At 45.8% G+C, this 26697-nt stretch overlaps 1 protein-coding gene across 5 annotated transcripts; it reads left to right on the top strand.

The window, feature by feature from the left end:
• CDC42EP3 (CDC42 effector protein 3) lies at nt 1-26433 on the top strand. Of its 5 annotated transcripts, XM_069580471.1 has the most exons (4): nt 959-1248; nt 1502-1815; nt 13156-13293; nt 24431-26433. In XM_069580471.1, exon 4 carries the CDS (start codon nt 24653-24655, stop codon nt 25415-25417), a length of 765 nt encoding a protein of 254 aa, XP_069436572.1. In that variant the 5' UTR covers nt 959-1248; nt 1502-1815; nt 13156-13293; nt 24431-24652; the 3' UTR covers nt 25418-26433. The 5 variants fall into 5 exon arrangements, with proteins under 5 accessions (XP_069436570.1, XP_069436569.1, XP_069436571.1 ...); XM_069580470.1 differs by lacking the exon at nt 13156-13293 and having other exon boundaries at nt 783-1248; XM_069580469.1 differs by lacking the exons at nt 959-1248; nt 1502-1815; nt 13156-13293 and adding an exon at nt 1-569.
• Nucleotides 26434-26697: the final 264 nt, after the last annotated feature.

Below are 26697 nucleotides of genomic sequence, written 5' to 3' on the forward strand. Positions count from 1 at the left end.
ATTCCCCAGGCTGACTGCTGGAGTAGGAAGAGAAGGAGACGGATTAAGAAAATTAATTAACCCGGTCCACTTTCGGCCTCCGGGCGGAGGGGCGGGGCGCGCAGCGGCTGTGGCCGGAATGACTGGAGGGCGCAGGTGCCGCCCAGGGCGGAATTTTACGCTCCTGGGCCGCCGCCACGCCGCTAGCGCCCAGTCGCTTGTCCCTGGCAGCTGCCACTCGCTTGCCCCAGCTTTGGGCAGATCTCTTTTAGGGTCCCCGCGGGAGAGGAAACGCCTCCCCCTGGACTGGAAAAACCTGCAGCGTCGGCAGTTCGTGTGCCCCTGCTCAGCCAGCAGCCCCTGGCGTCTCCAATTGCCAAATCCACTCTCCGGGTTTTGGCGGCAGCTCCAAGGGGATCAGGCTGGAAACTGACAGAACACGACCCTCCTCCCAAACCCGGGCGTCGAGTGGCCCGGGGGCCCGCGGCCCGACGGGGACGGCGCGGTCAAGTGGCTTCTCCTCCGCCAGAGTCCCCGCCCGCCGCGCCGGAGCCTTGCCGGGTTAGATCGGGTCGTTGGGACGGAAAGAGGTGGGCGCACGAGGTTTAGTACAGGTGTCTGGGGTGCGGGATGAGTCCCTTTGTTTAGGGGCACCTGGAACTTGCATTCCAGGTCCCTCTTTGAACCGAGCGTCCAGAGTCCTTTCTTTGTGCGGAGGGAGCTGAACGCAGCCTCTCGCAGAGAAGCCACATGCCTGGGGGTGGCGCTGGGGCCGTAACAATGAACGCCCATTGTCCTCCGGGGGCCCGCAGGCCCCGCAGCGGGTGAACCCAGTCCGCCCGCTCCGGGCCGGGGCGCAGGTACCCTGGCTGGGTGGGTCGGCCGGCAGCCCGCGCCCTGCGGCGCGCCCGCCGGCCCGCCCTGGCCCGCCCCGCGCGCTGCCGGCCCCGCCCCGCGCCTCCCCGCCCTTCGCAGGTTCAGTCCGGGAGTCCAGCGGCTGCACGCTCAGTGTAGCTCGCACCTTCCCTCCGACTGTTGCCCGACAGGGCGGGGAGCGCAGCCGTGGGGCCCGAACTGGGGGCGACCCTAGAGACCCCGGCCCTGGGCGCCTTCACGCCATCTCGGAGCGGATAATGCTGTGAGCGGGCGCCGAGCCGGCCGACCGGGTTGGATCTGCGCGTGGCGGGCAGGGACTGCGTGCGCCCTCGGGAGGTGTCGGTTGCGGGCGCCTGGTCCCTGGGTCAGCGGCTGGGATCCTTGGCGCCGCTGGTGAGTTGCTGCCTGCCCACGGCTGCTTCTCCGTGCGTCTGTGAGTCTGTCTCACCGGCGGCCGTGGCGGCTTCCGGCGTGCGTGGCTGCTAGGTTTGGTAAAGCACAGGGAGCGGGGATTACCTAGGGCATCACCTTTCAGCTGGTGTCCAAAGGACCGGAGGGGGCATAAAGCAAACTGGGAGGTGGGGGGGTGATACACGCGGCACGACCGGGACGCAGAGGTTCACCTTTTGTGCCTACCACTTTTCAGGGTGAGGCTGCGCGGCTACACTGCACCCTCCGAGCTATTGACAGCCATTCGGGGCGCGTATTGCATTTTTCCGTCTGAGAACAAGCCGCACATGGCTGCCGCTCCCCTCCCACAGTGGATTGGCATCAGGGCCGCACAAGGGCGCACGGCTCAGATTTGCCGTGGCAATACCCGTTTGGTGCCCTCTCTACACTTGAGGGGCGTTGTGGCTGAGGCGCCAACATGCAGATCTGGCAGTTTGGTGTTTTTTTTACGGTGGTTTCTGAACAACTGAAGTGTTTTCAAGATTTTTTCCCCCTTTCTCCTTGACACAGGCAAGTATCAGACACGTGAGGACGAATGGATCTGGCCAGTCATTTTTTCGTTATGAATTATTATGCTCCATCCCCCTCTCGACTTCGGGAGGCATGTTTTTCATCTTATAAATAGAGAGTAGCATATTTTTTGGCAGGACCTTTATACTGTACAGCCCGAGAGGTCAGTTTAAAAATAAATATGCACTTGAATGTTACATTACAGAGAGCCAGGCTGTGGCTGGGGCAAGCTGCGTGGACCGCAGCATCAAAGCCGGGAGCGCAGCTGTGTTGAAAGGAGTAAAAGCCCCAGAGTGCAGCCCAGGCTGACAGTCAAGTAATTACATTTTGTTTAAAAAAAAAAAAAAAAAAGTGAGTGAATTAAAATGAGGGCGGGAATAGGAATGTCAGGAGGGTATTGCAACATGAATCTTTTCCAGAGCTGGTATATTTGGGGGAGTCGCTGCTGAGGCGTGCTGAGGGTGTAGGGGGCGGTGGTGAGGGAGGTGCTGGCTAAGGGGAGGGAACTGGTGAATGTTAGGGAGACAAAGATTTCCTCCCCAACCCGCCACTCTTAGGCTTCATAATATCCTAGAGTTTCTTGGGGGTGCTGCCTTTCAAAAAAAGAACACGAATCTGGAGAGCAGCAGATGTCCCAATTTGAATAGCAAAGCCTTTCTTGGGGACTTCCTTGGGAAGCACTGGGAGACAAAGGCTCATGGTGAAGGCCTGAGGATGCCCCAGGGGTATTCCTAAAGTCAATTTAAAAGACTCCTGTAGTCTTCTAACCTCTAAAAGATCTTTCATCTAAGGAGCAGGAAATGCAACTTCTTTTCTGGACAGTTCCAGAGATCCTCTTTTTGATACCCGCTGAAATTTGTAAGAGCTCATGTTGACAATTAAGAATAAGCTATACAGGTATGTTTTCAGATTAGATGTAAACACTCTGAAATAAATTAGGGCAGTTGTGAAGTGTTTGGTATTGTCAAATGTGAAATAAGAAATAAAGACTAATAGAGAACCAAGGAACGGTTCAAATTTCTTCATTAAGTCTCCTAAAGCATGTAGGTTTCCCAACAGGCCTCACTCATTGAATAAAACACTCAGCACCAGCTTCTGAGCTCACAGATAAGAACTTTGGGGGGGAATTTGGAAGCCTTTCTGGATCCATGGCCATTTCTGTTTTCCAGTGGTTATCATCTGCAAGAGATTTACGTTATGAATTTCATGATTGGAACATGGTGCTGTGGCAGCAGCAGCTACAGACATGAAATAAGATGAGCTCCCTATTCCCTTAAAATCTGAGTAGTGAAATCCTGTTTTGTATCTCAATGGAACATGTAAAGACAGCTAGAGTAATGAGTGTTGCACTTTTTTTTTTGCTTTTATTGTAAGTTTAAACGTGGTGCAAGATGAATAAATGTAAAGCCATAAAAATCATCGCAGAACTATTCATATGAGCTGGTTTGTCCTATCTGCCCTCCAGCTTTTGCTTTAAAGTGGTGTTTTATGTCCAACATGTTCACAAAAGCTGCCCTTTTTCCTTTCTAAAATTCATGATATTCAACAGTATTGGGAATAAAGTTGTTTTAACCTACATCACCCAGAGATTTTTTTTTTACCAGGCCATAAATTTTTCTCGAGCTCTTTGCCCAGTAGCCATAACATTTATCCAATGGGTGGACTTCAGTTTATAACCTGAAACAACTCCAGGAAGACTGCTCTGATTTTTTTTTTTTTAATATTATTACAATTTTTGCTTTCAGTCTGATTTGTTTAGGCCTGGCCTAATTTCTTTCTAATCAGAATCCTGCTGACCTGTTTATTCATTGATGGATTAAGAACTTAAACTTGTTTTTTAAATCCAGTATGTTTGCCAGAGAGCAAGGGCAGTATAGTCATTTGAAACTACTAGATGGAGCCAGCCTCAAAATCTTTACCAAGCTCCAAAGCCAAAGAATTCTAATGTATCACACTGTCAGTGAATTTATAAGCTACTTCCTACATGGAGCCTGCCAGAGAGTGCCAAGCCCTGTTCTTATCCTTTTACCTTGATTAACTCATTTATTTCTAATAACCTATGAGGAAAGCACTGTTACTATCCCCATTTTACAGCTGTGGCAACTGAGGACAGATGTCTTCTATAACTTGCCCCAAATTACATAATAAGTGAAAGTCGTGCAGTCATGTCAGACTCTTTCCGACCCCATGGACTATACAGTCCATGGAATTCTCTAGGCCAGAATACTGGAGTGTGTAGCCGTTCGCTTCTCCAGGGTAGCTTCCCAACCCAGGGATCAAACCCAGGTCTCTCGCATTGCAGGCAGATTCTTTACCAGTTGAGGCACAAGGGAAGCCCAAATTACACAATAAGGAACATACCTAAACAGGTTTATGCAATTTAGCGACACAGTATGTGCATGAATAAATGGCTAATTTTCCACAAAGATCAGCATCTCCTGCTTAAGGAGATGGGAGAAAAAACTTTGAGGTTAAGAGCCTCTGAGGCAGGCTGTCTGGGTTCATATCTTGGCCCTGGGATTTAGCTGGTATACCTCAGTTTATTGATTGCAAAATGCAGATAGTACTACTCTGAGAATTACATAAGTTAAATAGCACTCAGAGCATGCCAGGTGCAGAGTAGACACAATAAAAAGTTGATGCTTTCATTACTGTTTTTATTGTTTCCCTAGGTGCTTAATACTGGTCTCATTTAATATTCACAACTGCTCTTTGAGGTGGATAATATTGTTATTTTCCAGATGAAAACACAGATTCAGAAAGGTTTGGTAACTTGTCCAAGGTCACACCACTGAGTAAGGAGCAGAATCAGGTTTGAACTCAGACCTGTTGGACCTTGCCCTAAATGAATACCTCACCCTCACCACCAGAGAAAGGCCAGAGAAGTGTTAAATCTGACTCTGTTATAAGGGTTTTTTAGCCTCTGGCAGAGAACTCACTTTGCAGCACACTGTACCACTGCCCCACGAAAGATGACAGTGATTGCCAGCCTTTGGGAACACCATATGAATCATATTTTTATTATTTTTTAAAATATTTTTATTTATTTAATTGGCTGCACTGGATCTTAATTGTGGCACGTGTGATCATCCTCTCTGCATGTAGCATCTAGTTACCTGACCAGGGATCAAACTCAGGCCCCCTGCATTAGAAGCCTGGGCCACTGGACCACCAAGGAAGTCCCTGAATCGCTTTATTTATTGGAGACGGCTGAATCTCATTGTATAGTCAATAGTCACCTGCAGTGGATCCAGCTTCAAACTACTACTAGCAGTAACCTGAGCGGTTTAGTTTACAAAGAGTTTTACTAGGAATTTTGGGACCCAAACATGAACTGGAGTTTAGTGTGCGGCAAACATGCTTGTTAAAGTTCTGGAGGGTCAGGGATTGCGGGGTCCAGTAAGTGAGCCGGACGGTCACCTCCTTGAGACTAGTGACCACAGCCATGGTGCCTGACCCCTCAGTCCCTGGCACTCAATGGACATTTAATACACATTTCATAATGATGTTGCTCTAAGGGGAGCTAAAGCAAAAGGCAGGAGCCACCAGTAAGGTGGGTAGGAAGGCTCTGTTCTTAGAGGAAGTTGGGCCTCATTCCAGTTCTAAGTTCTGCACATGACCCAGACTCTGCCAGATAAGCTTCTGGTGTGAAAGATAGAGCAAGGAGGCCTTTGAAACCTAGAGAGGTGCCCCGGATAACCCAAGGAGACTGCCTGGCCTCCAATGCCTCTGGTACTGTGGGTTTGTGATTAGCTGGGAGGCTGCTCAGACTGAAGTAGGGGTTCTGGAAAGGATGTCTTGGCTTGAAATAATCCAGGTTGTCTCAATACCACGGGCAGTAGCCTTAGGGCTGTCTGCCTCCATTTTCTTCCCATCTTCTGCCTCATCCTCTCAGGGTTACAAATCAAAATGGATCCCACAGACCAGAATAAATAATATCAGTAGCCAAATACTGATGCCTCTACAGCAGCAGGCAGGCATGTTCTTTCCTTTAGGAAAAAAAAAAATGCCTTCTCTGGCCTTGATGCACTTCTTGAGTGCCAAGTTTCACCAGTCTCATGGTGAAGGACGGAGTTTGACAGTACCTCTGGTGGAGGAGCAATTTTTTTTAATCAAAGCATACAGTGTTATAATACAAATCATATTGATATTAAAAAGTCTGCTATATCTGAATAACCAAGAGAACAAATGAGTAGTGAGTTTAAGGGCTGGTGAGTTCAAATTAGTATTTGCTTGATCAAGTCATGAATTAATAGAATCCTAGAATCTCAAATTAAAAATTTTTTAAAACCTGGATTTTCAGTGATTTGAGTTTTATTTGTACATTTGAGAAAGTCATCATTAACCTTCTAGCCTTTGATTCTTCGCTAAACTGTTACAGAGGTCACACACCTGCAGTTAGCTCATTCAGCACTGAAAAAAGAAAAAGTGAAAGTGTTGATCGCTCAGTTGTGTCTGACTCTTTGCGACCCCATTGACTGTAACCTGGCAGGCTCCTCAGTCCATGGAATTCTCCGGGCAAGAATACTAGAGTGGGTTACTATACAATACTACATCACGTGAACTCTGAGACATGAATAGGATCAAAAAGTGGTTCTTTGGGAAACCAGTCTGATAGAGGTCCCTCTGTGCAGGACTTTTCAGAGCATTTAATGTCACTGTGTGCAGTGGATCTCCACAGGGAGGAGGAATCTATCAAATCATTTTGCCCAGAGAGCAGCTGGCAGAACTAGTCTAACAGGAAACATTCTGGGAACCATGAAGCCAGAGGCAGAAGCCACACGCTGCAACCTGCCCTCCAGCCTGTTCAGGGGTACAGGAACAGAGCCACCAGAACACTCTAGAAGATGCCATTCTGCTATTTGATAAGACTCATGCAGAACTAAATGGAGACAATCACAGAGGGATTGGAGATCAGAAAGCATAGATTCTGATCATACCTCTGACCAAAGTGGAACTGTGACCTTTCAGGGTCTTATTCTCAGCTCTAAGATGAGACATTTGGTACTGGAGCATTTCAGATCATCTCTAGCTTCTAAAATCCAGTGAGCCAGGATTAGCGACATCTATGAGCATAGCAATCTTACTATTATACTAATCATGTAAAACCCTGTGTTGAAAAACAGACCCAGTGCAGAGCAGCCTGAGCCAGCGTGGAAGGCAGAGAACTTCAAAGTCAGGCCTCTATTTAGACAGCTTACACATTTGGGAATCCGGCACATTCTGATGACAACCTGAAGGTCACATTTGTAGACACATCATGCCAGTGATAGATGACTGTGTGTTTAGTTGAAAAAGCTTTTCTGTTCAAAACCATTATAATCATTTATGCTACACACAACTTTTTAAACAAGCAAAGACATTTTTTGGTGAAATGTGGCTTTGCCATTTCAGAATATATGTGAATTCTTTCCCTTTTTTATATACTTAATTTTTTAAACTTTTTAAAAAGACACATACCATTGGTCTTTAGCACAGCAGATGAGGTTCTAAGCCCTTGACTGGCCAGCTGTGTTGCAAGGCAGAACCTTGCCCATCTCTGGGTGAGTGATGTCTGTGAAGATGTAGAAAGGAAGGGATGTAGAGGAAGCCATTGAAATTCTCCAAGTGCTCTCCTGGCTCTAAACAGCTGTGATCCTATTGCTGTTCCCCCCCCCCCCCTTGTACCTTAGGCATTTTCCATAGTGTCTTATACCTTTTCCTATTTTAACACTCACTATGTTTAAATTTTCATTTATTGATCCTTGTGACCACCTAGAATATTGGCTTCATAAAAGTAGGGACTGAACCTAGTTCAGCTTGGCACTCATCTCTTTTATACTAGGAGTTAATGAAAAAAGGAAGAATCTAGTCCTACTCATGTTATTTTCTCTTAGAGGTTGCCAAGCCAGAAATCCTTTTCAGTTACCCACCTTAAGTCTGACCATGGTAAAATAATTTCTTCCTAGGCTACCAAATGTTCAAATTCCAAGGAAGCACCTCTAGCCCATCCAAGGTACTTTTGAAATTCAGGCCACCACCAGAACTTCCTCAAAGTCTTCTTGGCCGGGCCGTTGCAACCTGCATGGAAGCTTTCTCGTGCCCGGGTATGATTGCAGTAGCTCGGTACCATGTGTCCACTCAGAGCACAGGCCGGGCAGCCCCAGGGGTGGAAGGATGAGGGTTATGCCCACCTAGACTGCTCAGCCATGCCTACATCAGCCATTCATCATTGGTGTGCTTACCGATCATCTATCTCCACGCTGGGATGTCCTCTCTGTGAGCACATTGTCACTGTAGCCTCAGTTTCTGGGGTACTGCCTGGCACTCAGTAGGTCCTCAGTAGATGTTTGTTGTTGAAAGAATGTTTCAGAAGGTGAGTCACTAGCCAGGAACTGGATGAGGCAAGTGAAAGGCTCTCTCCAAGGCCTGCTGCTCACTGAATGAATCAGCTCAAGCCACATGTCCTGCTGTGCACGGCATAGCGCCAAACTGGAAACTCTTTTCCTGCCCTCTGATGACTTCAGAGCGAAATGTCTTCCAAATGAGGGTTGATTTGGGGCCATATATAAGTTTAGTAGAAGTTGCATTCATGAGTGGATTTTGTTCTGTATTCCTCTTAAAGAAGCCCTTAAGCTGTGGGCTCAACTGACAGGGCAGGTAGACCCCCCTGCCAGCCCACTGAGCTCTCTGTCTCAGGGGCAGCATGGGCAATGGAGCAGTCAAAGGGAAAGTTGCTCAGTCATGTCCAACTCTTTGCGACCCCATGGACTATTCTCCAGGCCAGAATATTGGAGTGGGTAGCCTTTCCCTTTTCCAGGGGATCATCCCAACCCAGGGATCAAACCCAGGTCTCCTGCATTGCAGGCAGATTCTTTACCAGATGAGCCACAAGGGAAGCATAGAGCAGTGATGTCTTCCCGATTCCAGTTTTTTCTCAGAATGAGGAATTTAGACAGTTGGCTCTCTGTATCTGTAGGTTCTGCATCTGTGGACTCAACCAACCACAGATCAAAAACTTTTGGGGGGAAATAAAAGTTCCAAAAGCAAACCTGAATTTGCCATGTGCTAGCAACTACTGACATTGTGTTGGGCATAAGTATCTAGAGATGACTTAAAGGGTATGGGGAGGCTGTGCACAGGTTAGATGCAAATACTATGCCATTTTACATAAGAGGCTTGAACATCTGGATTTTGGTATCCATGGGATGTCCTAAAACTAACACTGGACAGATACTGGGGGATGACTATACTTGAAACCAGACCATTTCAGGTTTCACATTATTTAAAACAATCAGTTTGGGTAGACAGGTCCTGAGTAAAGTTGGGAAAAAATTCTGATGGTGAACTTTCAGCTAGTCTTGTTCCTTATGCAGCTCTAGGTTTGGGGATAATTAATAACAATAACTATATCTCCCATTGACTGTAAGTTCATTGTTTCACAGGACTTTGTCAAGCATTTTATGTGTTTGTCTCTCTCACTAGCTCCACTCCACAGATGCGCAAGCTGAGGCTTGCAGAGAAAGGCACTGGCATTGCCTTGTACCCTTAACTTAATGTGAGGAAAGAGGAGAAGAGATAATGAAAATGCTACAAGCTAGTAAAAAGTATTTTAATTCTAAGGATAGTCTTCATTAAAAAAAAAAAAAAGACATGTTTTTCTTAAAATTCCCTAGAAGCTAGATGTTTCTGCAAACATACAGAATCACAGAACTCTAACATTCTTTATTAACTATAAATAAACTTCAAACACAGATCTATGATTCTGACACCTATCTGTGTATATATGAAGCCTACACGCACATACCAGGGGCTGCTGCTTGAAATGAGACTCGTAGGCATCTCCGCTAACTCCTCTCTCAGTGCAGGAATGCTCTCCTTCTCCCTCCCCTCTGGAATTGTTACCAGTCTCTGGACTCAGCTGGAAAACTTCCCCTGATGGGCCTCTCTCATTCTTCAAGCTGATTGACTCAAGTTGGTTAGACTTCCTCCTATCCAGCCCCACCTGCCCTCTCCTTGAACCCTAATCACACACCTAATTCTTTTCAAGGGATGGTACTGGTTTCCTCTCACCTGATAGCTCACCAAATATTTAAAGAAAATAACTTTATGCCCTTAAATTTTTCCTTATCTGACCAATAAGTGGCAGTAATTTTCCTAACTCAAAGGAGTCCCACTTGTTCTCAAGGCTGGAAGAGTTGCACATGGAGATAAAGGATACATGTGTATGCATAGAAGTTCGCTTCCTGTCCTGTTGACAGAATTACTCTCTAATTAAGCTGAAATTAAAAGACAACTTGTTCCTTGGCAGAAAAGTGATGACAAGCCTAGGCAGTGTATTGAAAAGCAGAGATATCACTTTGCCCACAAAGCTCCATCTAGTCAAAGCTATGGTTTTTCCAGTAGTCATGTATGGTTGTGAGAGTTGGACCTTAAAGAAGGCTGAGCACTGAAGAATTGATGCTTTCAAATTGTGGTGCTAAAGAAAATTCTTGAGAGTCACTTGGACTGCAAGGAGATCCAACCAATCAATCCTAAAGGAAATCAACCCTGAATACTCATTGGAAAGACTGATGCTGAAGCTGAAACTCCAATACTGTGGCCACCTCATGGGACAAGCCAACACAATGGAAAATATCCTGATGCTGGGAAAGATTGAGGGCAAGAGGAGAAGGGGATGACAGAGGATGAGATGGTTGGATGGCATCACTGACTCAGTGGACATGAGTTTGAGCAAACCCCAGGAGATGGTGAAGGACAGGGAAGCCTGTTATGCTGCAGTCCATGGGGTTGCAAAGAGTTGGACACGCCTTAGCAACTCAACAACAACAACGCTTGAAATAAGAATCCTTTCCAATTGTGGAGCTTGTGCACAGGGCAGACACAAACCATTTTAGCCCCATCTGCAATCATACATTGGTGACTGCTGCAGACAACATTTAAGGAGAAAATGGACTGATTATTTGGGCAATTAGAATGGTTCCGCTCCTTCGTATTGCATTTCAGTAGATGTTCTGGTTTTTCATTAGAGATGAAGATGCTTTGTGCTTGCATAACACTCTATGAAGATTGTCAATTAAAAAGATTCTCATACTTAGCTCTTATAATCACGAGAGATAGATGGGTTTGGGGTGACTATCCCCATTTACACAGGAGGTAACTGGCCCCTGTATGGTCTGGCATTTTATAAGGATTCTATAGCTTTAGCTCAAAGTTTCTTTCCGCCCCTAAGGCCTAGAATAGCAGCGAGAGTTCTTTCTACCATTTTGCTTGCCTATGTGTTCATTCATTTAATGATATTTTTTTTAAGTACATGATCTGTGCTAGTGACACCTTAATATTCAAAACAATCCTTTTCTATAGAATATGCATTAGAGCTTCTCACAGGTTCCCCTACATATATTGGGCTAAAAAATCCAGTTCAGTTCAGTGGCTTAGTTGTGTCCAACTCTGCGACCCCATGGATGGCAGCCCGCCACGCCTCCCTGTCCATCACCAACTCCCAGAGTCTACTCAAACACATGCCCATTGAGTCGGTGATGCCATCTAACCATCTCATCCTCTGTCATCCCCTTCTCCCACCTTCAATCTTTTCCAGCATCAGGGTCTTTTCCGTTGAGTCAGTTCTTTGCATCAGGTAGCCAAAGTATTAGAGTTTCAGTTTCAGCATCAGTCCTTTCAATGAATATTCAGGGTTGATTTCCTTTAGGATGGACTGGTTGGATCTCCTTGCAATCGAAGGGACTCTCAAGAATCTTCTCCAACACCACAGTTCAAAAGCATCAGTTCTTCAGTGTTCAGCTTTCTTTATGGTCCAGCTCTCACATCCATACATGATTACTGGAAAAACCATAGCTTTGACTAGACGGACCTTTGTTGGCAAAGTAATGTCTCTGCTTTGTAATATGCTGTCTAGGTTGGTCATAACTTTTCTTCCAAGGAGCAAGGTCTTTTAAAAAATCCAAGTTCCCCTTTAATCCATTTCATTTTGAAAGGAGAGGTCAGCATGCAAGCCCATTGTTTCTCCTGGGCCTCATTCTGTAAGATTGACTTAAGTGTAACTAGTCAGTCTGCATTCCTGGGAAATGTATTGTCACATTTTTCTAGAGTCTTGCCTGTCTCTCTGTTTGCACATGGTAGTGGTGGATGGAAGTCATTTCCTTTTGAAACATCATGTCAACAAATATTCTTTGCCTTAATCCCAAAGATCTTGTATGAGCCTGTAGAATTAACTGTGGCTTGCATTGATAAGCTGTTAAATTCTTACCCTGCATGGATAGAGAAAGGAGAAATGAAAGAAACTCCCACAAGAAAATAGATGACAGCTCCTTGCTCCGTGGTTTTCTCTCTTTCTTGTAGGAGTCACAGAAAGACTCAGCTTGCATTTTCAGTAAGACAGGTAGGGTTAAAGAGGAAAGAAGTCAGGACAATCTCAAGCTTTCTCATTTGTTCATTCAACAAACATTTGTTCAGGACCAGCTATGAATTATAGTTCTCCCCACAGGAGAAGGCAGCCTTGTGGAGCAGACAGTAGTAACTGCAGTATAGTACGAGAGCTGGTGGGGTAGTTGAGTTGCTAAGTCACGTCTGACTCTTCTTGTGAGCCCATGGACTGTAGCCTGTCAGGCTCCTCTGCCTATGGAATTCTCCAGGCAAGAATACGGAAGTGGGTTGCCGTTTCCTTTCTCCAGGGGATCTTCCCGACCCAGGAATAGAACCTGGGGGTCCTGCATTGCAGGCAGACTCTTTACCAACTGAGCTGTGAGGGAAGCCCAATGACGGCTGGTAGGTTGAGGTATAAACAAGATAGTGTGGACCATGGGATCTGGCTGGACTTGTAGCTGCAGGGTTGGGTGAGTTTGCAAAAGTGGGCCTCTCCAGCTATCTTATCTCTAGGCTTTATGGGTAGGTTTGCCACCCAAGGTTAAGGGAGCATTCTAGATGCCTCATTCTGATAGATACTGAAAGATAAAGTGGGAGGAGATGAGGTTGATGACAGTGAGACAGGTAGGGAGGCCAGTGCCCTTGTTTAGGAGAGAGATCTCAAGGGCTAGAAGTAAAGAGGATGGACAAAGTAAGAGAATAGACTTAATGAGAACGAGGCATGGAGAGGAATCCTGGGTGACAACTGGGTTCTGGATCTCGGTGACTTCCTGCTGCTTACCAAAAGGGAAAAGTATAGGAGGTGAAAGCTGAGGGCCAACAAGAGGAGGAGAGATGGCATATTCCATCAGAGATAAGTTAAACAGGAAGTACCTGAGGGAAGCAAAGTAAAGTCTGAAAGACTAGAGGAGAAAAGTCCAGGGCTTCTTTCTGTGAAGGACCAGTGACTTTTAACATTTTGTTTATTTCAATTTCCAGTCCATTGTACACTGATAGCCACATCGAGTAGCTGCTTGGACCATACACAGCTTCCGTGCAAACCTGATGATACATCCTCTCAAACATGCCCAGAGTCTGACCAGTGAGAGAAATCTACTGATCTGCATGCTTGATTATGTGAGAAAGTTTCTACAAGCTCTCTTTCAGTTTCTTTCCATATCTCATCATGGACTGACCCTGGTGCACAGACCCACTTTGAGTTTCACTGGTCTAGACTAAGGCATGTGTGGGCTGAAGACTCCAATTTGGAAGTTAGCATTAGAGGTGGTGGTTGAAGCCGAGGACAGGGGTGTGATTGCAAGGGGACTGTTCAGAGTTGGGGGATGGACAACCACTGTCCAACCCTGTGAAAATGCCAACGTCTAAGGCTTGGGTTCCAGCTTTTCCCATAAAGCATCAGACACATAGAGTCTGTCACACTACTCAGCTCTGACCTTGTCATTGGAAAACAGCTCTTCCAGGGTTTCCAAACCTCAGCACTACAGAGAATTGGGGGCAGATAATGTTTTGTTATGGGGGGCTGTCCTGTGCATTGTACAGTGATTCTGACTTCTGTTCACAAAAATGCCAGGAGCACCACCACCTCTACAAATACGTCTAGATGCTGCCAAATGTCCAGGGGTGGGGGGCACAGAATCACCTTCAACTGAACTGAAGATAATACATAAAAGAAGGAGCACTGGTGTTGTTCCAATAAAGCTCTATTTGCAAAAACAGGTATAGGGCTGGATTTGACTCACCTGTCATAATTTGCAGACCCTTGATCCAAGGGCTGGCCATAGGGAAAACTAAAAGTGCTTATTCAATAAGTTATAAGGGCCTCCTGGGTTCACAGCCCAAGAGGAGTCTCTGTAAGTGATCCAACATCAAGAGGAGATTGTTATCATGGCAGCACTTTTTTTTAATACCACTTTTGCCTACCTTATTATGGCGCTTACTACTTACCAGGAGATAGCAGGTAAAAAATCGTAAAATCCGGGAACAGGAAAGAAAGCAAATATCAGCTCTCTAGGAGCCCTGAGAAAACCTCCAAGTAAGGCAGTAATGAGCCTAGATTGCGTGAGGTGAGTTCGAGAATTCCTGCAGGAAGGAAGTGACTGAAGTGGGTCTTGGAGGATGTTATGAATAGTGGTTGATGGTAAGGAGGTGGGAGGACAATTCATGTAAGAAACACAGGGTTCTTGGTTTCAGAAAGTCAAGAGGGAAGTGAAGTGTCAATAGCAAGGGAAGGGAACCATTGTCCCGATGAAAGCCTGTGGGTGTACAGGGCCCCCCGGTGCACAGCCGTGATGCACGTGTTTCCTCTGGGAAAAAAAAATTAATGGTACTTAATGTTTTTTTCTCAGAACAGGATATTTGTTTTTCTCCTGGAGACCCAGGGGGTTTTTATTACCTCAAAATTTTAATATTTTGGTGTTTCTTTCACATGAAGTCAAATCCCATTTGAGATTCTCTTTGACAAGGACAAAAAGAGTGAAGATCCCTAGTGAGTTGGGGAGGCTGGTGTCTGGGACCATTTTACTCATGTTAGTTAATGACAAGGTCAGATTATTATCTCTGACTCTTGTTGATGTTGAGATCATAGTGTATCATTTCCCCTTAGTGCTGCTGGACTGCAGGACAGATGGCCTGGAACAGCCATTCCCATTCTCAACCCATTTCCTTGGAGGTCCTCACGTTAGTTTTCGAGTCAGCGGCGGTTAGAAGCACAGACTGTGGAGTTCAGCCATGGCTGAAATCCTAGCTCCTCCACGTTTTGGGTGATGGGCCTAAGACACAGATCTGATCTAACCCTGGTTCCTAAGAAGTGTGTTCTAATACTCACCTGCCTGGCCCACAGCATGCGCTTGAGCCATTCCTGTTCACGTGTACAATCTTCAGAGGACTCAGCATTTCACATGTTACGCTTTCTTGCAGACTTGGACGGGGGAATGGTTCCTAAGCACAAAGCAACTATCTCTCATCATGGAAGGCCTAGCAGGGCTTAGGGATTTAAATAACATTTCTTCATTATTTTACTTGTGTGTCACGTGTTGTGGGAGAGAAAAAGGAATGAATTAAGACCCAGCTCACGCTCACAGAAAAGCTCTAACCCTTCTCAAAAGGGATATTCATTCATGCATTGAACAAATATTTGTGTACAGATATTTATGTACAAATAACAGAGAGGAGTTTGCAGTGGAAGTGGGTATGGCATGCACTGGCCACTGCCAGGCTCCAAATATACCCACTGCTGGTGTGATGCAGAGAAGCCAAGTTTCAGTCCCTCCAGTGACTGTGGATGATTGTCAAGGGCCCTAGCAGGATGGGAGGGTAGCATGGAAATCCCTATCTGTCCCCTCACCCCATTAGGGAAATAGTCAAGGTAGTCAAGGGACCTAACTTAGAGGATGTGCTATGAAGACAGGATGAAGAGAACCATGACTTATGTAGTATGAGTGAAATGATCACAGTGTGAATTTCTGGACACTTGTCAAACCTGTTTGGAACATTTGATATTCCTATTTCTGGAGTTTTCATAGAGTAATTGCTGACTTTAATATTAGTGGTTTGGGGTTTCGTTTTGTTTTGTTTTTTGGTGAGCAGCTTTACTAGTTACTTAACTTGAGCTGAGTCTACAGAGCCAGTTCCTAGCTGAACATTGCTGAACACTTAAGAGTGAGGTTCTCAACCTGTATTGATTTTGTCCTTGCAGCTTCACAAACCAACTCAGATCCATTCGTTCTAGAAGCATGGAAGCAACTGATGGGAATCTTTCCATTTGCTTCATATCCACCAGCTAGAGCGTCTGCCTTGGTCCTTGTGACCAGCCCTGAGGCTGAGTCCCCTGTAAAACTAGCCATGATAAATGAGCTAGACCCTTCCCCTCTCTCGTTATAACTGCCGGGGATCCAGGTCTGCCTCAAGTCCTCCCCAATAACTCATTTTAATAGGGAGAAAGGGCGTAATGGCCTCTCTTCTAAAGTGCAGGGTCAGTACTTTTAGGTGGATGTTCTGTCTCCCAATTTTGCTTCTAAAAACCCTTTCATATAGTACAATTAGATCCTATAAACGTGAGTAGTGTACGCACATTAGTGGTGAGTCTCCCATATGGTATTTGTGGGTCTCTGTATAATCGAAGTTGTAAAAGAAAAATAAATACAAGCTGTAGCTGAATCATAAAGGAGAAGTCCATTTATAAATAATTGAGGGTTGAGATGTAGCATAGACTTTCTGAGTGGGTCTATAAAATGCTGTCTGCTCAGTCTGGCTATAAGTTCATTTGCATGAGAGCCAGGCGGCTAGGAACTGAGCTAATGGCATCTTATAGCCTTGCAGCATATAGCCATGTCCTCAGGTTCAGATAATATGGGGAGAGGAAAAGAATCTAAAAATAAAAATGGCATCTTCTTATCTTCTTGTGGGTGGAGTAAAACAGACTAAAAATATGGAAAGCATCCCTCCAGGATGCCATTTACCAGGGTATTCTCTGGTTACATTTACTTCTGTCTCAGGTTTTCATGTAAGTTCAATGTTGAATCTCTAATAGTATCCTTTTTTCTTTCCTCCAATTTTAAAATTCTTTGGTCCCTTGTGGTTCAGATGTTAAAGTGTCTGCCTGCAATGCCGGAGACCTGGGTTCGATCCCTGGGTTGGGAAGATCCCCTGGAGAAGGAAATGGCAACCCACTCCAGTATTCTTGCCTGGAGAATCCCATGGATGAAGGAGCCTGGTGGGCTACAGTCCACGGGGTCGCAAAGAGTTGGACACGACTGAGCGACTTCACTTTGGTCCGGGGAAGCGCTCCTACAGAGGCCCTCGTTGTAGTGATACTTTAGTATTTCTGATACAGGAGGTTGTCATCCCTATGTTAGTAATAACTGCCATCTTCAAATGGAAAGTCTTCCAGGAAGTCTGTGAGTGCTTTTTTTTAATAGGTTAGTGTGAAATGGGGCCATAAGGAAGTGAGCAGCGATGGTTTTCCCTTGTAGGAGGCTCAGAATGAACAGGGATGAGACCCCACCTGCTGGGCACATCGCAGGCTCCCAGCCAAGGCTGCTTCTGTGAAGCCTTGGCACGTGCTCAGTACACTGCCCCCTGCCACCATGGCAACCCATTCCATCTTTCCAGAACCCTGGGTTCTCCCTTAGAGGAACCAAAATCTGTTTCCCTTTAGCTTCTGCCTTTGTATCCCTAGGGCCTCTCATAACAAGTTAATCCCTTTTCCATTACAGTTCAATGAATCCTTCAGATCCCTAAGGATTCCTGTTCCCTCTGTATTTGAGTTTTCTTCAAGCTTCTCCACTCTACCTTCTCACGTGTCCTGAGTCCTGTCGTCTCCCGATTGGACTCCTGGGAACATGTGGAAACATGTTCCAAGTCACCCTTATCCCTTTCAAGTGTGGAGCCCAGGGTGAAATACACTTTTCCAGGGCATTCTCTCCCTTGTGTTTCCCTGTGTTAGCAGCGGAGAGAAATACCCCAAAGGCAGTGGTGGGTGGGGAAGGGGTAGCAGGTTCCTGGCTGAGTTAGCATCCTTCCCTGGGACTGTGGATTCAGGCACAAATGAGGAATAACTGAGCATTTTTGTTTGGGGCCAAGAGGTTGCAGCGGTGCAGCATCTAGGAGCTGGGAGGAAGGGCCTGCTGATTCTACACTGAGACAGAGCGAGAAGTGAGCAGAAGCTGGGGGGTCCTTCACGGATGTGACAACAAGCAAGAAAGGGGAAGCCCAGCACAGACTCACTTCCCGCAAGTCGAAGAAAGGAAAAGGCCCACAGGTCCCTCAGGACAGACACACAGACACACCCCTCACCCCCACCTGCCCTGTTTCATGCATTTGTGTTTTAGATTAACAACCTATTGTTCAGGATGCAAGAATTTTTTTTTTTACCCTCTCTCTCCCCTAAGAATTAATCTAAAAGCAATTAGCAGACAAGCCACACATTCCTTTCTTAAAATAAATGGACTTTTAAAAAATCTCAACCCCTTTGTTCTTTTCAGAGCCCTGTGACTTGCCAGTACTGCCAGCTCTGGTCATCTAGGGAGTGATTTTTCAGGGTGTAACTTCTTCATAACCCTTTGCTTTTCTCCCACCTCCTGCCTTAGTCTTCTTAGCATCATTCTCTTTACCAAAAAGATGACAAGGATGTGAAGCAAAAGGGGGCCACTTCAGTTTTCTTTCTTCATAGAATTATTATTATTATTAGAATTATTATTAGAATTATTATTGCTGTGTTGATTTCTCTTATTAACACTGTCACCTATGTGAGAAACTGGAATTGTCTAGCCTGGTATCGGAATGACCATCTGACACTCTGCCTTTCTTATCAAAACCGTTGTTCAACTTCCTCTTGAGTCCTTTTGTGTCTTGGAACCCTTAAGCTTCTCACAAATTCCTGAGAGTGGGGACCTGTGCCCTTGCAGCTGGACTCCATGCCCACCCATCCCCACCCTTCTGCCAGACACCCTCTCTAACCTTGACAGAGAGTGACAGGCAACTGACTGAAGAGTTGAAACCTTTCGTTGGCATATCTATCCTCTCCAGTGCCCAGGAGCTAGAACCTTTGATTTCAGAGGAACCTAATTTCCCAGATGAATATTATGTCAAGTTGTCATCTGGGGAAGAGGGGGGCGGGGGTGGGGGTAGAGGAGCAAACAGTGATCCAAAAACTCCCGGAGAAAGGGATTAGCGATCTTGGAGGGTTCAGATTTCAGGGTCAAGGGGAGAGTTTTGAGAAAGGTCTACACATAGGATGGTTGGTTTCTCTCTCATTTTCTTTCTTTCCTTCCTTTCTCTCTCTAGTCCTTCCTCCCTTCCTCCCTTCCTTTCCTTCTTTCAAAGACAGTGGGAGTGGAGGAATGATAGCAGTGCAGAAAAGCTGGCCAGCAGGAGAGCCCTGAGTGTGGAGAGTTAGTGATGGCGGTAGAGTTCTGATGCTTTTCATTTGGCTCATGGAGCACCCAGGAGGCCTCCCCTTCCAGCTCTAGTCAGGCCTATGAGCCCTTCTGGTTCAGTTCTTCCTCTCCTCTCCTCTTCTCACACTTTCTCCTCTTGGGTGTCCCCCTGACTCAGAGGCTCTCCCTCTGATTCATCCCTTGCTCTGTCTGCTGCCACGTGGGTCAACCTCCTGGAGCCCAAGTCTCCTTTTCAGAAGTGGAGAGGAGGGACAGGATTTTGTGTTATTCCACTATAAGAAGCTGTCCATCTGTGTGGCCACCACCTCTCAAGACAAGGAGCTATACCCCTGAGCCCCAGCACCTCCACCTTCCCACGCTGCCTTCCATGTAGATACCCTGCACCCACCCTTTCCCCAGTGTCCGGGTCTCTTTCCTCTTCTCGTTTCCTTCTGATGAAAACCCTTCTCTTCTAATACCTCTTCCATTCTGCAAATATGGACTAGGGGCACCTCTTAGTGAAGCTCTAATTAACACAGAAAGGAGTGCTCTGTCCCAATGACAAGATGAGGCTCAGCCTTCTGGTGAGGTCGTCGTGGATCCATGCATTTCCCCTACAGACTTTGGCTTTTGAGCCCATTTTCCCATAGTCATGTTTGCATTACGATCAATAACTTATAGGTTGGGTAGACTTTTCAGGACCTTTGTATAAAATTGTCCCTGCAGGAAAGTGCAGTCTGAGCCCGAAACAGCCCCCTACTTCTTTTTTGTTGTTGTTGTTTTAAATAGCTCATTCACTTGTGTGGTTCAAAAATCCAAAATCATGAAAGGCTATACAGTGAAAAGTTTCTCCTCTACCCTTATCCCCTTCCACCTACTTTCTCTCCCTTTGGGCACTCACAAGCTGGGACAGATGTTATTTGTGCACTTTGGCACCAATCTTTTTTTACTTTGAAGACACATATCTTTGAAGCTCTTTCTATATCAACATATCAGGAGCTGCTTTGTCCTTTTGTAGACCATGTAATACTCATTTGTATGGATGTACCTTAACTTGTAGAATCAGTCCTCTAAACGTGGACAATTAATTTGTTTCCAACTCTATTTTTCCCTTTTTTAAAAATTTTGTCTACACAGTGTAGCTGGTGGGGTCTTTGTTCCCCAACCAGCAACTGAACCCAGGCCTTCGTCAGGGAAAGCTCTGTGCCCTAACCACTGGACCATCAGGAAATTTGCAGTTGTTTATAACTCTTGGCTGCTATAAACTATGCTGGAGTGACAGCTTTGTATATAATATTATTTCCTTATTTCCCATATACATAAATTGGATAAACCTACGTAAGTGGAATTCTGTGGTCTAAGGCATGTGTTACGTAGTTTTCATAGATAACCGTCTTTCGCTGGGGCTGGACCAGTGTGCGCTTCCCTATTCTTATTAGCCCAGTGTGTTATGGCATTATTATATCTTAAACAGGTTTTGGAAAGCACCCCCTTTATCTTTTGGAATTCAATCACTGACTGAATTCCCAGGGAGCGTGCTCCTTAAGTGTCAAGACCTCTATGTCTGGAATTAAGTGGAATAAGCCTAGCCACTCGGCTTAGTGCCTGGGAGCCATGCCACCTGGCACAACCTGTGCCTCAGTGCTTTGTAAGTAAAATGGGGATGTTAACATGGGTTCCTGTCAGTGACCTAGAACACATCAAAGGCTGGAGCAGTGCCTGACACAGTGAGACACTCTCAAACATTTCCTGTCATAGGAAGTGTTGGTGGTTCCCAGGAGACACACACATACCCGCTCCAGGACCAGATATTTTGTTTGCTATGAAGAACTGCCTTGTTGCTTCCTGCTTTAGTGAGTGCAGAGAAGATGCTGAGCAGTCGGCCTGAGGCATGGCTGTCCACTGACTGATAAGCCAACGGGCCCAGGAACATTGAGAAAGGAGGGGAGCAAGCGGTCAGGACAGAGTCTTGATATTGGATGGTCTCTCCTGGGATCAAGCATGGTTGCCCCTGCGCTGGAAGAGGAAAGATAACAGATACAACAGGCAGATGGGTCTGAGTACTCAGATATTTCTCCAGCATCATATCACAAACATAAACTCATCTAAAGTTATAAAACTGACACTTTTGCACCAAGTTTCTTTCTTTTTTTCACCCAAACTTTTAGTGAATTGGGGAGCTGCTCACCCTGGCACACAGTAGACATTCAGTACCAATTATTCTTTGCAAAGTCCTACAAGCCTCCAGCCCTGTCATGCAGTAAAACTGATGTAAATATTTGCAGAAAGAAAGAAAAGCGCCTTTTAAGGTATCTCCTCTCTTTTCCCACTCTGGAGAATCTACTGCCTGCAGCTTATCTAGCCTCTACTCACCAACTCTTTTCTTACTTTTTTCTGTGTTTTTTGGTTCTTTTCTCCCATCTTTGCATGCAGTCCACTAACATAAAATCCAGCTTCTATCAGACCAGGCAAGCCTCTGCCGAAGGGCCATGGCCGTAGCCAAGCAGGGACTGAGGACTGGGCGTTCCTCCCTGAGCCTTGCAGGTATAGCAGGAGTACTCTTTACCTTTTCTCACGTTTGCTCCCAACATCCCCAGTCACTGTACAAGTAAAGGGTGAATGTGAGTGATCCAGTCAGAGTGACCAAGAAGCAGGCTGGCTGCATCTTCATGATATTTTTATTTTTCTAAAGAATCTGAAATGAATGCTATGCCTGTTCTGGCCTTGCATAATCCTGGCTCCACCAGCTGACCACATGCAGCCAGCCCTCGCCCTCGCTTGCCCCCCCAGCTGACCACATGCAGCCAGCCCTCGCCCTCGCTTGCCCCGCAGTTGTGGTGGACACACTGTATCTTTCCATGGCAGCTGCTCTGGCTGTGTTGCTGAGGACACAGCTCCAGTGAGCAGCTGTTGTTCAGGGCTGCCCTCTACCTTCTGCGGCCCCAGTGCCCCTGCTGCTTCTGCAGGTGGTCACTGCATTGTGCCCAGAGGGGCAGGGAGGCAGTGCTAGCCTCCCAGGGAGGCAGTGCCAGCCTCCCAGGATGGCAGGGGCTTTGGGCTGCTGTGCACTTAGAGGGGAAGGGTGTTCTGATGTTTTAGCAGAAAGACTCAGGGCTTCCCCTTTACTTACGATTACAAGACCCAAATTAGAGTTGAAACTATGAGAATGACAGACCCATAAACATATCTTCCTGTGCTGGGTTCTCCATTTACTTGCTTGGTATCAAGCATCTCTTTTCATAACATAGTATCTCCATGCCTTCCGAATCTAAAGTGGGAAGGCAGACCTGCCAGGCTCCTCCAGAGAGTGTATGGTCTTTTCTGGCAGCTTCCAGGGTAGCCTGCTCTGGTGTAAACCCTCATACCACCTCGGCCTCCTCCCCACTCCCAATGCCAGGGGCGGGGGGCGGGAGGCGGGGGTGGGGGTGGGGTTCTCTCCAGCTCATCCTTCCCTGCCTTCTCAGGCCTGTGTGCCTGCCACTTCCTGGAGGGTACTGGAGCACAGTTCTCACCACCTGCCACAGGCAGATGAATTTAAAACTTGTGCTGAAAGGAAAGAAATATGGGGTATGGAACAGATGCAGATGGCCTCCAGCTGCTACAAAGCAAATGTAGCTTCCCTCAAGCCACCATCTAACCCAACCCTTGGAGGATTATTTATTTGCTCTGTGGATAAGGAGAGAGCCCAGTAGAAGAAGTCACAGCAGAGCCATTTCAGGAATTCCCACAGTGGGGAGGGTTTTAGCTTCTCCAGGTCAGCTGATGTGACTGAAGATTTGAAGGATTCTTTTCAAGAGATGAAGAGGTTCTCATCTGTAAGATGAGAGCCCCCAAACCTTCTTGCAGCCCATCACTTCTAACTATTATACAGCATGGGCAGGGAGGGTGTGTGAGTTTTCTACACATGTGGTGGTAGATTACAAACGTGGTGGCTTACAGTCCTACCCATGTATCGTCTCCCAGTGTCTTCAGGTCAGGAGTGCAGACAGGGCTTAGATGCATAGTTACATCAGGCTGTAAACTAGGGGCTGGAGTTGTGGTCTGATTCAAGGCTCAGCTGGGGAAAGATCCATTTCCATGTTCCCTCGGGTTAATGGCAGAATTCACTTCCATATGCCCTCTCAGTATAGTGGCTTATTTTTTCAAAACCAATAAGGGAGTCTCCCTCCAGTGTGCTGAGATAGTATCTTTTATAATGTAACCTAATCAGGGTTGTGATATCTCAATATCTTGCTTGGAATCAAGTCACAGGTTCCGCCTATTAATACAAAGGCATCAACACTAGGCAGCAACTCACTGGGGCTGCTTGGAACCTTGCCTAATATAGGGAAAGGATACAAGCTTATCAGCAAATGTTTCAAAAGTACTCACAAGTGAAGACCACTTGTGAGTGATATAGGATCCCACTTTTTTTCTTTGAAAAGAAGCAGTTTTGTTCTTCTCCTTCTGTTTCAGAATGCCTCCAAATCCTAAAATTTTTGCTAGCCCTATTCTCTCTACCCCAAGTTGATTCCAGCTCCAGCTTCCATAATGACTGTATGTTACTGAGCAAGCCTGTTTTGTTTTGTTTTGTTGACTCCCAAATCTCAGTTTTCTCATCTGTAAGAATGCATTTTCACTGAGATTTTTTTAGACACTAGCATTACTATCACTTAGTAAACGATAGTTCCAGCTCCTTATGAGACTTCATTGCATTGCATTGATTTTATTTATATATAAAAGTCAATCAAAAACAAAATAGCCTTGCTGGTGTGAACATCAAAGCACAAGAGAAAATATATCTTAAATTCAGTTGTGTTTAAGGAGCTGCAGTCACTCTGGTCATGTGCTGACAGCTTAGAGGAAAAGGACTTAAAGCTTAAAAATATCCAGAAAATTTGTGTCCATTACCATGTTTTAAAAGTGCTAATATCATATGTTTGGGTTTTTTAATCTCTTTCTCTCCATTTTTTCTTTTTTTACCCTGAAGTAAGACTAAGATGAGTGGACCCTTGTTAGGATTAAAGTTTTTAATCCTACTTAATGGAGGGAAACATAATAAAGTTTGACTTCAAATGGGAACTGAAGTCCTCCATTATTTACAAGCTCTTGTGAAAAAAGGCAGGCCCATGTGAGCCCTGCGTGTGTTAGTCACTAAGTTGTATCCAACTGTGATCTCCATGGACTGTAGCCCACCAGGCTCCTCTGTCCATGGAATTCTTCAGGCAACAATACTGGAGTGGGTAGCTGTTCCCTTCTCCAGAGGATCTTCCCAACCCAGGGATCGAACCCAGGTCTCCTGCATTGCTGGCAGATTCGTTCCTATCTGAGCCACCAGGGAAGCCCAAGGGACCCCTGAAGGGGCAGCCAGTTTTAACCTGCTTTGGTTTCTCTTCCAGGTTTCTCCCTGCTGTGGAAGAGGTTGAGGATGTGAGTGGCTCTCCAGAAAGGCCTGCTTGCGTCCAGGAAGGCCTCTTAGCTTCCCTGTTTCAGAGCCACTTCTGGAGCTATTTGAGAAAAATGATGTGACAGCACCTATCCAAAAGGATATTGGGAAACTTGGAACATCCGTGAAGTGGCCCTCTTTCCCTTTTGCAAAATCGACATTCTCAAACTCCAAAATGCCAGCCAAAACCCCAATCTACCTGAAAGCTGCCAATAACAAGAAAGGAAAGAAATTTAAACTGAGGGACATCTTGTCTCCCGATATGATCAGTCCGCCCCTCGGAGACTTCCGCCACACCATCCACATCGGCAAGGAGGGCCAGCACGACGTCTTCGGAGATATTTCCTTTCTCCAAGGCAACTATGAGCTTCTACCCGGAAACCAGGAGAAAGCACACATGGGCCAGTTCCCGGGGCATAATGAGTTCTTCCGGGCCAACAGCACCTCCGACTCCATGTTCACAGAAACACCCTCACCGGTGCTCAAAAACGCCATCTCTCTCCCGACCATCGGAGGGTCCCAAGCCCTCATGTTGCCCTTGTTGTCCCCGGTGACATTCAGTTCCAAGCAGGAGTCCTTTGGGCCAGGAAAGCTGCCCCGGCTTAGCTGTGAGCCGGTCATGGAGGAGAAGGTTCCAGAGAAAAGCAGTATGTTGGAGAACGGGACGGTCCACCAGGGGGACGTCTCGTGGGGGTCGAGCGGGTCCGCATCACAGTCCAGCCAGGGGAGGGACAGCCACTCTTCCAGCCTCTCCGAACAGTACCCCGACTGGGCAGCGGAGGACATGTTTGACCATCCCGCCCCTTGCGAGCTCGTCAAGGAAAAGACTAAATCAGAGGAGTCCCTCTCTGACCTCACGGGTTCCCTCCTGTCCCTGCAGCTTGATCTGGGGCCCTCCTTTCTGGATGAGGTGCTGAATGTCATGGATAAAAATAAGTAATAGGACACCGCCGGGCCCTTTTCCTTTGGTGTAAAAGATACCAAAAGACAGAATGGAAGAAAGCTAACCACAAAGAGGAGAGCTTCACTGGCTATACTTGCTGTCATGGGATGGGTTTTCTAAAATAACCTTCCTACAAAATATTTTTTTACCTGGTATACCCTGTTTGCAAAAACAGTATAAAGAAAAAAAACAAACAAACTTGTCCTGGCAAAAGAGAGGAAGTGAGTCAGAACCCATTTTCAGTGGGCCATGCTGAGGTGCAGCTCACATTTTTTGTTTCCAGACACGTGAGAAATCTGGCTTGGCCAGGACTGGCATTACTTAGCTATGAAGGGCTGTGCCAGTCACATTAAGGACCTTTACAGGACTCTGGCATTTTCTGAGCAAGAGGAAGTCAAAATTTATTTAACACCCACGCCTTTTTTTTCTAGACTCTTTTCTATATTATATGGTTTGGGCTCACCATAGCAAATTCTTCAGTGTTAAAACTTTTCTCTTGTTTCCACATTTGAACAACATTATGGGTTTTGGGGATTTGCTTGTAGCTCTTATATATCCCTATATGTTATATCTATATTGCGAAATTTTGACTGTCAGCTACATGTTGGTAAGACACAAGCGAAGTATTACTGTAACTAAGTTATTTTTAAAGTTAAAATATATTTTTATGTGCCTTTGGCTTTTTATTGCAAAGTCTGCATTTTATAGATACTACATCAAATGTGGTCATTTGACTTTTTCCATTGGGTTCCATTGTAAGCTGTGTATGTGTATGTTTGGAAAAGTGTACTCATACTTAGCTTTATTATTATTTTTTCTTCATCTATTATACTTTTCACAGCAGCCAACAGTGGATTGTAAAGTGTAAAGGCACAGGTTACTCACAATGCTTCTGCAGAGACTGTGGGCTATACCACCTGATGTTCTTTGGAAATATGGGTATTTTAGTGCAGTACATACTTGCATTACATAGGTACTTCATACAACACAATAAAGAGTAAATGTTAAAATCAGCTTGCTTGGTTATAGTACTAAACAAAAACATAAGACAAGAGTTATATTTTCCTGACATCCAGGGCTAGGAAAAATTGCTTCTGTAAAGTGTACACAAGGCTTTAAATGAGGTAAGAGGTGTATTCCACTCACTCAGTAATTATTATTTTGATTATTATCCAGAAACAAGGCCCTTCAATTTTAAGAAAACTGAACATGTGAGATGATTTTTTTTTTTTAAGGCAACACTGATGCCAACCTCTCAAAAAACTCATTTCCGTGAA

Source organism: Ovis canadensis, chromosome 3 (assembly GCF_042477335.2).
Source record: "Ovis canadensis isolate MfBH-ARS-UI-01 breed Bighorn chromosome 3, ARS-UI_OviCan_v2, whole genome shotgun sequence".
In the NCBI taxonomy this organism is placed as follows: domain Eukaryota; kingdom Metazoa; phylum Chordata; class Mammalia; order Artiodactyla; family Bovidae; genus Ovis; species Ovis canadensis.